The sequence below is a fragment of the Gekko japonicus genome, unplaced genomic scaffold (genome assembly GCF_001447785.1).
Source record: "Gekko japonicus isolate JY-2015 unplaced genomic scaffold, Gekko_japonicus_V1.1 scaffold1313, whole genome shotgun sequence".
In the NCBI taxonomy this organism is placed as follows: domain Eukaryota; kingdom Metazoa; phylum Chordata; class Lepidosauria; order Squamata; family Gekkonidae; genus Gekko; species Gekko japonicus.
Window position 1 is genome coordinate 202,231 of NW_015176011.1, and position 13,718 is coordinate 215,948.

Below are 13,718 nucleotides of genomic sequence, written 5' to 3' on the forward strand. Positions count from 1 at the left end.
TAATCAAGGACAGCTTCCATGATCTCTTGAGATTGGGCTAGCCTAGGCCATCTATGTCAGGGCCTTCGCCTATTAGGTAAAGATTTCCCTTGCTCGAAAGCCAGTTGAATCCAACTCTAGGGTTGTGGTGCTCATCTCCGTTTCCAAGCTGAAGACCAGCGCTGTCTGAAGACATTTCCATGGTCATGTGGCCGGCATGACTAAACGCCAAGGCGCACAGAACACTGTTACCTTCCCACCAAAGTGGTACCTATTTATCTACTTGCAATTTCTTGCTTTCGAACTGCTAGGTTGGCAGGAGCTGGAACCAGAGACGGGAGTTCACTCTGTCATGCGGCACTCGGGTCTGGAACTGCTGAACTACCGACCTTCCAGCCTGCAGTTCAGCATCTTAGCCACTTGAGCCACCCTATTAGCTCTCATTAATTAGCTGCTTTTATATCTCACTCAGACTTATATCTTAAATCCATATTTCGAAACTCCTGTCATGGAAGCCTGCCTTCACCTGTCATTGATCTGATGGAGTAAAGGAATTTCACGTGTGATCTGAAGCCATCTAAGCCGTTCATTATTTCACATAGATCTGACAGTATTGAGAAGTCTGAGATGATCCCGATGCAGATTCAGCTGTGCTTTAATCTCTTCTCTCATGGAAGCCATGCTTGTTTGACAACTGGGCGTAGCTATTTAGCAATATATTGAGCCTTTTGCTCATGTTCCAAAACACTTTTTTTGATCCCTCTGTTCCTGGAACTTCTAATAAGTGCTAATGATTTATATTTAACAGACTTAAAAAAAAAATAAGCTGTTAACTTTTGTGTTCTGCTGGTTGTGGTGATTAGGTGGTGCTGGTCTCCTAATATTTGACATACAGTCAGAAGCACACTCTTCTTAACGAACAATTCCAGGCCTGGGGTGAGCAGCCAGTGAGACTGGTTCAAATTAAGTCAAAGAATATTGCCTAGTGCAGGGGCTGGGCATCACTGCTGGGTACCACAGCACCTACCAATTTGATTCCTGGCACCCATCTGACTTTCTTTCACTTCATTGCAACAGAAGCTTGGCTTGAAATACATGTTGTGGTTGGCCTCTGCCCCAAGGGGCACTCCTCCTTTTGCTGTGGGGCCCATTAAAGGTAAAGGTCCCCTTGCTCGAAAGCCAGTCGAATCCGCCTCTAGGGTTGCGGTGCTCATCTCCGTTTCAAAGCTGAAGATCCAGCGCTGTCCGAAGACGTTTCCGTGGTCATGTGGCCGGCATGACTAAACACCAAGGCGCACGGAACGCTGGTACCTTCCCACCGAAGTGGTACCTATTTATCTACTTGCAATTTCTTGCTTTCAAACTGCTAGGTTGGCAGGAGCTGGAACTAGAGACAGGAGCTCACCCCGGGTCTTGAACTGCTGAACTACTTCCACAGTCTGCAGTTCAGCGTCTTAACCACTTGAGCCACCGCTTTACCACACGTCTTAAATTTCTAAATATGTCCACTAGGTTGGGGAAGCCTCCAGTCTAGTGGGCTGGAGATAAAACTGGCATGATATGGCATATTTTCTCCCTTGGTCTGCCCAGTTATCCCTGAAGAGTAGTAAAAGTTGCAGCAGTCCGTTGTGGTAATCTTCAACGGAAAGAGGCAGTCCTGTCTTTTGTTGGAAGGAGGCCCGGGAGCCCCCTATGCATGCCCTCTCTTGAGTCCCACGAGGGAAGAGAAACCGTCCAGAAATGTTGCGAAGTCTCTCTCTCTCTCTCTCTGCCTGATGGCATCCCTCGCAAGAAGCCGCTATTGTGTTTGCAAGCAGCACATTCCTTCTGACCTAGTTCACGCGGCGGCCGAGGAGGAGATTAATCTCCCGATTTGTAACTCTGCAGAGGCATGCCCCTGCGTCCATCTTTGAGACGGGGGAGGGACCGACGTGCGCCTCGAGCGACAAAACGGCACCGCGCCGAAGTAGTTTCCTTCTCGGCCTCCTCGCGCCTTTTGGCGCTCGCCAATTTCGCCTCAGGAGGAGGAGGAGGAGGAGGAAGGCGGGGCTCGGCATCGGGACCTCCCGCTTTCGAGTGCCTCTCCCCGTGAGCCGGCCGGTCTCTCGCCCTCGCTCTCTTCCCCCCGTCCCTTCCTCCCTCCCTGGCCCGGTCTTTCTTCGCCTTCTTCGGAAGGTCGCGGAGCCATGGCCCGGTCTCGCGCGGAGCGTTACACGGCGCGGGTGCTGCGCCTCCTGTCGCGCGCCTTCCTGGCGCTGCTGGGGCTGGTGGCGCGCGCCTCCGCCCTCGCCGCCCCGTCCCCTTCGCCGGCTACGGCGAGTCCCCCCGCCGCCGCCACCACCACCGCCACCTGCCCCCTGTCCTCGCCCTCGCGCAAGGTCCGCTGCGTCCCGCCGCCCTCAAATGAGCTGCTCCTCGTCCCCGGGGTAGAACTGGCGCGGCGAATCCGCCGTAAAGAGGTAAGGGGCGCGGAACGGGGAGCGGGGGTGGGTGCGTGGTGGGAGGGTGGGCAGTAGCAGAATTAATAATTCGAGCCTTCAGGGGTCCTGTATGAGAAAGTATCTCCGCGAAGGGTTCTGGGAGATGTAGTTTAGAGTAGGAAAGGGGGGGTGTCCTGCACCTGCCGTCGGATGGGCGAGGGAACGAGAGAGTCGGGTGCTTCTTCCGAAAAGTTGGTGTGAAGAAAACCAGGGATTTATGGGTAACTGTCATCACAGGCCTTTCTCGCTGCTAGGGATGCCAGCCTCCAGGTGAGACCTGGGGATCTCTCAGAATTACGCCTCATCTCCAGACTACAGGGATTGGTTCCCCTGGAGAAAATGGATGTTTTGGAGGGTGGACTCTGGCATCCTACTCCAGTGAGTTCCCTGTGCTCCCCGGGCTCCATCCTCAGATCTCCAGGAGTTTCCCAACCTGGATCTGAGAACCCTACCATCCTCGCTGGTGACGAGGGGGCACCTGGCAACCCTACGTAATCATAACCGTTCCTGAGGCTCTAGGCTTGCCACCCTCTAGGTTGGGCCTGGAGTTCTAAAATTACCGTGATCTCCGGAGAGATCCGTTCCCTCAGAGGAAATGGCAGCTTTGGAGGGCAGACTCTGTGGCAGCATCACATCTCCCACTGAGCTCCTTCCCCAGTCACCACCCCACATCTCCAGGAATGTCTGAAACCACAGTTGGCAACCCTACATTCCCCCAACCTTTGTATTTTGAAACGTGTTTCATAGGGCAAGTTATGGTTTCCAGACATTCGGGACTTGCCACACTTGGGAGATTAAGATTGTCTTGGATGAGTGGACGTTTGTCAAAGGTCTGTTTATGGTGGTAAAGGAATCCAGTGCAGATCACCGCGTCCTTGGAGAGGGACGATTCAGCCCTGCCACGTGGCAGGGAGAGGCTGCTTCAACATCATCTCATTCTACAGAGCCTTGCGTCCCACAGTCTGAGAAGCACTGGGCAGTAAAATATGTTGTGTGCACAGAAAACTCCAGGTTCAACCCCTGCTATTCCCAGTTAAAAGGATCGGGTGTGAGAGGATGTGGAAGATCTGTTGCCAGTGTCCAAGTAGGGCCTGGAGTTCTTCCAGAATTATGACTGATCTCCAGGCTAGGCAGATCAAATCCCGTGGGGAAATTGGCTGCTTCAGAGTGTGGACTTAATGGCATTACATCCCTACTGAGCTTCTTCTCCACCCCCAAATTTCCCATAAATTCCCTACCTGGAGTCTTGTGTGGTGCCAAGAGCCAGTTTGGTGTAGTGGTTAAGTGCGCGGACTCTAATCTGGGAGAACCGGGTTTGATTCCCCACTCCTCCACTTGCACCTGCTGATGTGACCTTGGGTCAGCCACAAGCTCTGGCACAGCTGTCCTTGAAAAAGAGCCGTTTCTGTCAAGAGTTCTCTCAGCCCCACCCACCTCACAGGGTGCCTGTTGTGGGGAGGGGGAGGGAAAGGAGTTTGTAAGCCGCTCTCAGACTCCAAGTGAAGGGTGGGGTATAAATCCAATCTCTTCTTCTTCTTCTGGAGTTGGCAACTGAGGTCCCTAGAAAGCAACTGCCAGTCTGAAGAAATTGTTGATAGAATAGCAGTGATCTAACTCAGCACAAGTTAACTTCACGTGCTCAGTCCTTGGTTATCTCTCATTGAAGATCTGAGATAGCCGGTATTAGGAAAGACCTTTTATTGCCCTTGTAGTCATCACTAAGCTAACAACAAGAATGGTCTTTATTTGCTATAAGATTTCATAAATTCAACCATATTGTTAGTCTCTTGTGGTACCTCGGCAATCTCGATAGGACTCTTGACCATTCTGCCTGCCGTTCTTCAGTTCTAGTGCATAGCAAAAAAAAAAAAAAGTATTGCACACTCATTAACTTTCAGTTCCATATCGTTCGGTGTTCACAACTGAATGTTTGTTCTCCTTAGAGAAGCCTTGCCAAACGTCCCCACTTTTTAGAAACTTTAATTGGCTGTTCCTAACTTGTTTCATCTTACTATAAACTTGTATTGATATCAGTTCATTTATTTAAGCTTCAGAATCCTTCTTCCAAATCGATTGCTCTGGTACTTCTTCTGCCTCATTACTGTGTTCATTTGTACCCCAAGACAGGCTGGGCTGGGACCTCTGACATCTCTCATGATCTGTTATGTGTCATGGCTAATACCTTACATGAAGAATTACACTTATGAAACATTGCTGGTGGGATTCACACCAATTTTTTCTCTGCCTTGACTCCTCGTGCCTTTCTTTTCTCTAAATGTCCCTATAAGTATTCCCAAAGCGATTTCTTTCCCGTGTATCTGAAGAAGTGAGCTTTGACTCATAAAACCTCATATTGAAATAAATGTTGCTAGTCTGTAAGATGTGCCACTATACTTTTGTTTCATCTCACCATTGCCACCATTTCATAATTATGGATTGGTCATAGTTTGGAAGCTCTGTTGATAAGGGAATGTTAATTAAAGACTGAATTGGCATTTGTTCAAACACCCACTTTCTTCCCTTCAAACTGGATGAAGACATCTGTAGTACTTCTCTTATCCCTTTTGCCATACTGGGAGAAACTGAAATTTGATAATGGGATGCAACGGCAAATTGGCATTGTTGTTGTTCAGTTGCACAGTCAAGTCTGACTCTTCGCAGCCCCATGGGCCACATCACGCCAGGCCCTCCTGTCTTCCGTTGTGCTCCAGAGTTTGCTTAGTTTCATGTTTGCTCCATCGATAACACTGTCTAACCATCTCATCCTTTGCCGTCCCCTTCTTCTTTGACCTTCAATCTTTCCCAGCATCAGGGTCTTCTCCAGTGAGTGCTCCCTTCTCATTTGGTGGCCAAAGTATTTGAGCTTCAGTTTCATTATCTGGCCTTCCAGGGAACAGTCAGGGTTGATTGGTGTCTTTTAATTTCATGGCTGCTGTCACAGTCTGCGGTGATTTGGGATCCCAGGAACGTGAAGTCTGTCACTACTTCCACGACTTCCCCTTCTATTTGCCAAGGAGTGATGGGGCCGGATGCCATGATCTTAGTTTTTTTGATGTTGAGCTTCAAGCCCACTTTTGCGCTTTCCTCTTTTACTCTGAGCAAGAGGCTCTTTAGGTCCTCTTCACTTTCTGCCATTAGAGTGGTATCGTCTGCATATCTGAGGTTGTTGATCTTTTCCCCAGCAATCTTAATTCCGGCTTGTGATTCATCCAGGCCAGCATTTCGCATGATGTACTCTGCATATATATTAAATAAGCAAGGTGACAATATACATCCTTGTCGTACTCCTTTTCCTATGCTAAACCAATCAGTTGTTCCATATCCGGTTCTAACTGTTGCTTCTTGACCCTTATACAGGTTTCTCAAGAGACATGTGAGGTGGTCTGGTACTCCCATCTCTTTAAGGACTTGCCGTAGTTTGTTGTGATCCACATAATCAAAGGCATTAGCATAGTCAATGAAGCAGAAGTAGATGTTTTTCTGGTACTCTCTTGCTTTCTCCATAATCCAGTGTATGCTGGCAATTTGATCTCTAGCTCCTCTACTTCTTTGAAACCCAGCTTGTACTTCTGGCCGTTCTCTATCCACATACTGCTGAAGCCTAGCTTATGGATCTGTAGCATGACCTTGCTAGCGTGTGAAATGAGTGCAATTGTGCGATAATTGCACTAATTGGCAATTAGTCTCCTGTTTTCCAAGTACAACACTTAGACTTCTATATAAGACTTCAGCATGTTTGAGGTGCGTCACAAACATTCCCTACAAGGTAGATCAGCATTATTTGCCAATTGCAGATGGGTGGCTGAGAATGAGAGAGCGCCTGAAGCACCAGGTCACAGCAGAGGAAGGATTCAAAAGAAGAGCTTCCTGATGCATGGCTCCATCTCTCAGCCACTCACTGCACCAGCTGTGTGTGAGATTCCTGTGTGATATTTTTGTGAGGACACTTTGATTGCAGTAGGCAATCTTTTGCTCTGTTGCCACTGCGACCGTCCATTGTCCATCACTTAGTTTAAAAATTGGCAGTCGTGGTTGCCTCTAACGCTGAACAAATAAGAATATCAACTGTTCTGTTCACCCTGGCCAAGTGTTGTTGTGAGCTCTTAAGGTGTGATGAAGAGGAATATCATTGTCTGGCAACTCTCCCAGGCCTCCTTGTGAGGGTACAGTCTGTAACTCACCCCATGCCTGATTCCACATCTAAGACTTGGACCTGGGATAAAGGGGCTCATAAAAACTTGGCTCCATTTACAAGAGCGGGGATTTATCTCACATGAACCTCTTTTGTTTATGCAACTTGTCCTGTTGCCTCCCAGCACACAGTGTGCTTTGAGGCCAAAGTGGTCTGCAGTCCTTGAGCACGGGCTTGTCTTTTGATCTGGCAATGCCATCGGAAGCAAGACAACTGCACAGTATAGTCTATATCATAGTATCTGTTTTGTGTCGCTTTCTAATTTTGTAATCTGGCTTTACGGCATTGTCGTATGTCCTGTGCAGCTTTTCCTTGCGTGGTTCTCCATTTTTCGTCTTGTGCTGTTGCATTGTTCGTTCTATGTGGGTGGTGTCATTTTTGCGTTGTTTTCTAATTGTGCATTCCAGTCTTAATGACTGTAGGAATTGCCTTTATTAAACTGTTTTAAAATTATGTAATCTGTGTTGTGCCCCAAGAAAGATTGATGATAAATGAATGCCATAAATAAGCTTTTATTAGGACTGCTTCTGCAGGTGGAAAACACAGCTAATCTCAGCCGTATTCAGTGCAAGTATTTGTAGTCCTTCTAATTACTGTGTTATTCCAAGCATTTAGCCTTCATATAGATCAGGGGTGTCAAACATAAGGCCGGGGGGCCTGAACCAGCCCATCCAGGGCTTTTATGCAGCCCGCGAGCAACTACTGCAACGGAGGGAACAGGAGACTGCTTGGAGAGGGGAGTGGGGGGAGCCACTCCGATAGTGGCTTAGCGTAGTAGAACAACCTTGTCTGCATCAGTCAAACAGCGTGGGGGTGTCTGCCCAGTGCTGCACCACTGGCTCTCCAGTCCGCCCATGTGGGTTTTCCTTTGCACCCCCCTCCCAGCCCATGAGGCCTTGCAGTGAGGACACACCAACTCAGAGCTTACCAGCTGCTGTCCTTTATACAGTTCCTATCTCCAGAACCTGGCATTACATTTTATGGCACACATGGCCCAGCCCAACAAAGTGACATTTATGTCAGATCTGGCCCTCGTGGCAAATGAGTTCGACACCTCTGATATAGATGATACCAGAGCTGGGGTTGAGGGAAATCAAGCTTCTAAAAATGGTGAAGTTGAGCCCTTTCCTAATTCTTTTCTAATTCTTCAGAGGGCTGGCTTCAGAAAATTTGATGTCTAGAGCCTAGGAATTTTTTTAAAAAGTAAATGTATGGAAAACATGACACGGGGATTAGAGTAAGAACCCAAGAATGATTTTTGGGGGGGGGAGGGGCACAGCTAGATCCTGAAAAACAGGAGGTGCTGCCATATGGGGGAACATGTCAGCATATAAGTGTTGCTTGATAAGACATCAGGCTGGTGATCTAATTGACAGTTCATGACAGCTACATTAGCTAGTTCATACCGATTCTGACCAGTGCAAGAATGCCTGTGCATAATGACTTAGCACTGAATGCTGATTGGTGCTGATATGTATATAACTGTGAATATACTGTACTGTTTCACTGCTGCTTCTAAATGTGATGTCTGGCGAAGCACTTTGTAAGTGTATACCAGCTCAGTGTGAATTATGTAAATAAATGTAAATAGTTAGCACGAGACAGTTTGGACTGCTGCTTTCTATTTCTAAGACCTCACCAACTCAGAGCACACTACCACGCTACCGCGACAGAACATGCATTGTTATTTGTATAGCTATCAAAGTGCAAGAGGCCTTACAAAGTACTAGTCAGCAGGTCACCACCCAAGCAGGTTTAGAAGGATGATAGTTCCCCTGGAATCCCAGCTGCTATAGAGGTAGAATTTACAAGTACTGATGCAGATGTCTGACGAGAGCATTCAGGTTAGTAACAGTCAGGGTCAGAACATGGTGGCTGTGAGGCTTTGTCGTCAACAAAGTTCCTGTGAAGGGCACATCCAATTTGGAATTATTTTCATCATGCTAGGGGTGGTTAATGGTGTGACATCTGAACTGTGCAAGTTTTTTGGGGATGGTGGTGAAAATTGCTTTCATTTGGCGTTCTACTTTTTTTTTTTACAAAAAATATATGTAAGTAGAAAATAGGCACTGCTAGCAATCCCCTACAGAACCTGATATATTCCCCCCCTTTTCTTCCTTCCTTCGTATCCACTTTTAGTGGTTCAAAACTTGGTTCCTCTCCTTTCCCCTCTTTTTGCACAATAGCAAAAAATGGTACACGAGAATGCTGATTTTCATGATGGGGAATGGTTCAGCGGGAAAATGCAGCAAAAAAGTTTTTTCTCTGAAAGAAATCTGGATTAATCTCCAGCTGAAACGTTCTCACTGGCTTTTACATGAAAGAAAGTGGACCAAAGTGAGCCGCACCTGCGTATCTCTGGGGGAGACAGACCAGCTGTCCTGAAACAACTCAAAGCACTCTAGGTAGACAAGGGAAATGAGGATATGACCACTTCTAGGGTTTTTTTTTTTTTTTTAAAGATTCTCTTCCAACTGGGATCTGGCAGCTAAGCTTTAGATGGACCAGAAGTTCATGGGGTTCTGCGGAGGAATGCTGGAAGTGGTGCTTCCCCTTTTTGCTTTACATTTGCATTCCAAATACACTTAAGAATCTTGCTGGGTGACTTTGTGGGAATCATGTATGCAAATGTGCACACACAGGCAACGTCTAAGCCAGAGATGTCGAACTCATTTGTCATGAGAGCTGGATCTGACATAAATGTCACTTTGTCAGGCCGGGCCATGCATGCTGTAAAATGTAACGAGGTACTGGAGATATAAACTTTATAAAGGTGATTTCAGATGCCGAATGGCAATAGCTGATGAATCACAATACCAATCTTGAGTGGATTAAGTGTGATATGCAGAGGGGTAGTAGGTGTGGAGATACCAGCATTGGTAATGAGACAGGAAACCTAGGTCTCAGTTTGGTCCAGGAGGATTCAGTCCAGGAGGATGCAAAGAATAAGTGGACACAAGTATGACATTAGAAACTACAGCATTCAAAAACTAATGGGGGAACATTTAACCTTCTAGGACATTCAGTTGCTAACCTAAGAGCAGCAGTTCTGTTACAAAGGAATTTCAAAAAGAGATTAGAAAGAGAGACTGCTGAATTGCAAATGATAATGAAGATCAACGCATCCTCCAGGACTGAATTGAGACCTAGGTTCCTGTCTGATTACCAATGCCTGCTTATTGTCATTTGGCATCTGAAACCACTTCACTCTCCAAGATCCCTTTCATAGGTCTGGAATGTGGAGGGTTGCCCTCCCGTTTTCTGTCTCAGCTCTCCCTGGCTCACCAACTGTTTGCTATCTTATGCTTGACCTTGTAGATGCTCCAGCTGCAGTTTTACTCGACTGGGAAAGTTAACGACCTTAGCTTTGCCTGCTTGCTTTGCCCCCGCGCACGAGATGTATCCATTGGCTCATGCTTACCGGGGGGGGGGGCGATGTTTGATTCTAGTATAAGTCAGGGGCCCTAGTATTGGTGGCCATTTCTGACACAAGCTGTACTCATGTCTCTAGTTCTGGATTTACCAATAAACAGTTATCTTCTCATGAAGCCCTGTGTTGAGTAACCTGGCTAAGGACCCTGACAAAGTGTCAGGAATCTTCATTCCCTCGACCCGCATCTTGCACACTGAGATGAGCGACGGTGAGGAGACCAACATCCTGGTTTCGACCAGGGAGGATAGCCTAGTCCCTCTTGGGGAGTCGAGCATTACGTCCGCAGCGACGGCTTCCATCCCACTGGGTGTGTGGATGGACGGGGCCAACCCTCTATTGGAGCCCTTCGGAGGGGCAACAGCCAGAGTGACTACGAGGTTGAAGGGGCTGCGCTGGGGACAGTTCAACGTGGATACTCACGAAACCTGGACTCTTGCTTCCCCTTCGGGGCCGCGATGTGAAAGTCATTGCGATCAGGCTCCACGGGAGATGAGCTATGAAACGGAGGATAGCGGTGCTACCGAGAGGGGCGAGGAGGCCGAGGAGTTCATAGGCACCCAGCTGGAGTTACTCAAGTGGGGCTACGATAAACTCATGCAGATGATCGAGGAGTCGTTCCGGAATCTGCCGGGGATGATGGTGGAAGCGGTGCAGCGGGAAGTACAGCACACTGTGCTCAGGTGCCGCCATGGGTCCTGTCTGCCCAAGCTGGAAATCTCCCTCCAAGGAACGTGGTGCCAGCACAACTGGGCCGGGAAGTGCACCGCCCTACGGAGCCATTGGATGCCACGTTTGATGGAACCCCCGAGAACCTGGCGTTCTTTGTGGTTCACGCCCAGAAGTTCATTGTGAACTGGGGCCACCTGTTTCCAGATTAAGAACACTGGGTGGACTATATCGCATCCTGGTTGAGGGTTGAGGCAGCTGATTGGTACATGAGTTTGCACAATGCTGATGGACCGGAACGCCAGTCGGTAGATGCCTTTATGTGGGCTCTCCGAGCTCAGTATCAAGACCTGAATGCTGGTGAGCAAGCTCGGGCTTACTTACGCACCTTCAAGTGAGGGAAGTAGTCAGTGCGGGAGTATACTGAGAAGTTCAAGCGCCAGGCGGCTAAGATCCAGGGTTGGCCCAATGGAATGATGGCCGAGCAATACCGCCTGCGTCTGCACCCCGAGATCAGGGAGACGGTCCTTCGCAGTGTCTTCCCTGTGTCTCTGAATGCCTGGATGCGCGAAGCGGCCGATGCTGAGAGCCACTTAAGAACTATCAGGATCGACAATGCTGCAACTGTGGGTAAGACTGTCTTGACGTCCCTGAAACCCAAGACCCCTCTGAAGCAGAAGGAGGGGGTTCGGGAGCAGCGGATGAAACAAGGGCTCTGCCTGAAATGTGGCGAAGCAGGCCACTTCGCTGCGACCTGCCCGGGATCAGGAACCCAGGGAGTCCCTCCAAGTTTAACTTCACCCTGTCCCATTTCCAGGGGAAATCTAACTCCTTGGCCAATGCGTTATCCCGCCTGCCACAGCATGATAGTCAAAGGGAGGGTGTGCTCGAATCTATGTTCACGCACTCACAGTTGGGAAGGGCGGTGACGACATGCAGCCAGGCAAAAGCCCAACCCCCGGAGTCTGAGGACTGTTGGGAAATTAAATTCGCTTCTGCCCTTTCTGATGCTGATTGTCTCAAATTGGAGAAAGAGGGGGAGGTGGAAGAAAGGGCCAATGGCTGTTGGTACTGCAGCCACAAACTGTTTGTGCCTTCAGCGTTGAGGGACGAGATAATGTCCGTAGTACATGGAAATAAACTGGTGGGGCATATGGGGTTTGTCAAATCGTTGCATCTGCTAAAGCGCCAGTTTTGGTGGCCCGGGATGAGGAAGGATCTTTCCCTCTTTGTGAAATCGTGTGAAACCTGCATTATGTGCAAAGCACGCCCGGGGAAGCCGCCAGGTGTCCTGCAACCCCTGCCCACACCCAGTAGACCATGGGAAGTTATCTCCATGGACTTCATCATGGATTTACCCCCCAGCAGGGGTAAAACAGTGATTTGGGCGGTGGTGGACTTGTTTTCCAAGCAAGCGCATTTTATCCCATTTAAGACGCTACCTACGGCTCGCCTTCTGGCTAAGGCTTTCCTTAACCAGGTCTTCCAGTTACACACTTTGCCCTGGAAGATAATCTCCGATGGGGGGGGCGCAATTTGTTTCCAAGTTTTGGGGGAAGCTGATAAGGCTTCTGGGGGTGGAACAGGGCTTAAGTAGCGTCTTATCACCTCGAGAAGTACGGGCAAACGGAACATGTCAATCAAACCCTCAAATAATACCTCAGGTGTTTTACGAACTTCCAACAGGACGATTTGGAGGGGCTCCACCCCCTTGCTGAGTTTTGTTACAACAATGCCTGTCATTCCTCCATGGCCCCCTTCATAGCGGTGTATGGTTACAAGGCTCCGCTTCTCCCGTTGCTTTGCCAGAGGGGGATTGGTGTAAACGTCTCAAGGATGCCTGGCCGGTGTTGTGTAAAACTTTGAATGATGCCAAGCAAACTTACAAGGTTCAGGCAGACAAGAAACGCTCAGATGGCTGGGACATCCAGCCTGGGGACTCAGTCTATATGTCCACCAAAAACATTAAGGGCCTCCAACCCAGCCACAAGCTGGGGTGGAAGTTTGTGGGGCCGTTCCCAGTGAAGTGGAAAATCAATGAAGTGGTTGTTGAACTTGATTTGCCAACAAATTTAAGACATTTGCATTCCATTTTCCATTTCAGCCTCCTCCGCTGAGACCCTGGCCCAAACATCTGATGGCCTCAACGAGCCCGTCTGTATAGGATTAAACCCACTCAGCCCAATCCAGGGGTGAGAGGGAACCCTGTATTTCAGCTCATGAAACAAAATCTACGAGACAGTCTGTACTCTCTCAGGACTCACAACAGTTTGCCACCAGAATCTCTTCAAAGGGGTCCCCACCCAGCCTAAGAGCAGAGATTCAGTCTCTTAGCTGGCATCTGGGACTTAACACATCAGCAACTCTAACTCAGAGGTGCACACAATTACTCTCACAGTGGTAGCTCTGTGCTCAGCGCTAGACACGAGATTTAGCCCTGGAGTTCATTACCACATCAGAGACAATTACAAATATGAATGATCTTTATTCAGTGCAAAGCATAACAAGAGATTAATAGAGGATACAAAAATAATAACAACCTATGGCTATTTGCCCTTACTGCACATCTCTCCTTATATATAATTGAATAGTGGGTGCCAAAGTTCTAATTCTAAAATGCACTCCCTTAGTGTATGGCTGATGGCACTGCTCCTCAGCATATATCGCCACCAATCAGAAGGCAAAGCCCGGGTCCCGCCCACACCACAACTGCTGCGACAACCTGGTCTTTTGCATATGGAAGCTGATTGGACTTCACTCCATTCCACACCTCAAACCCCCCCCCCCCCCGCAAGGCAGTTGGAATGTCAGTTGCATATGGAACCTGCTGTATTCTGGTGGTGTGCAGGTCCCAGGTTCATGTTTTAAAAGCAGACTGACACTGTTTGCCCAAAGCCAGAGCACTCTCCCAGAGCCTCTTTCTAGATCCCAGTGTATTTATTTCCGCAACGGGCATTATTTCTAGTAA

The 13,718-nt window shown here is 48.5% G+C and overlaps 1 protein-coding gene across 1 annotated transcript in view; it reads left to right on the forward strand.

Annotated features, from left to right (window-relative positions):
• Nucleotides 1–2,033: 2,033 nt before the first annotated feature.
• Nucleotides 2,034–13,718, forward strand: part of FAAH2 (fatty acid amide hydrolase 2) — a 47,456-nt gene continuing 35,771 nt past the window's right edge. Inside the window, exon 1 of the mRNA XM_015426532.1 lies at nucleotides 2,034–2,438. Coding sequence (XP_015282018.1) covers nucleotides 2,166–2,438 — 273 coding nt within the window. The 5' untranslated portion in view covers nucleotides 2,034–2,165. The remainder of the gene's footprint in view (nucleotides 2,439–13,718) is intronic.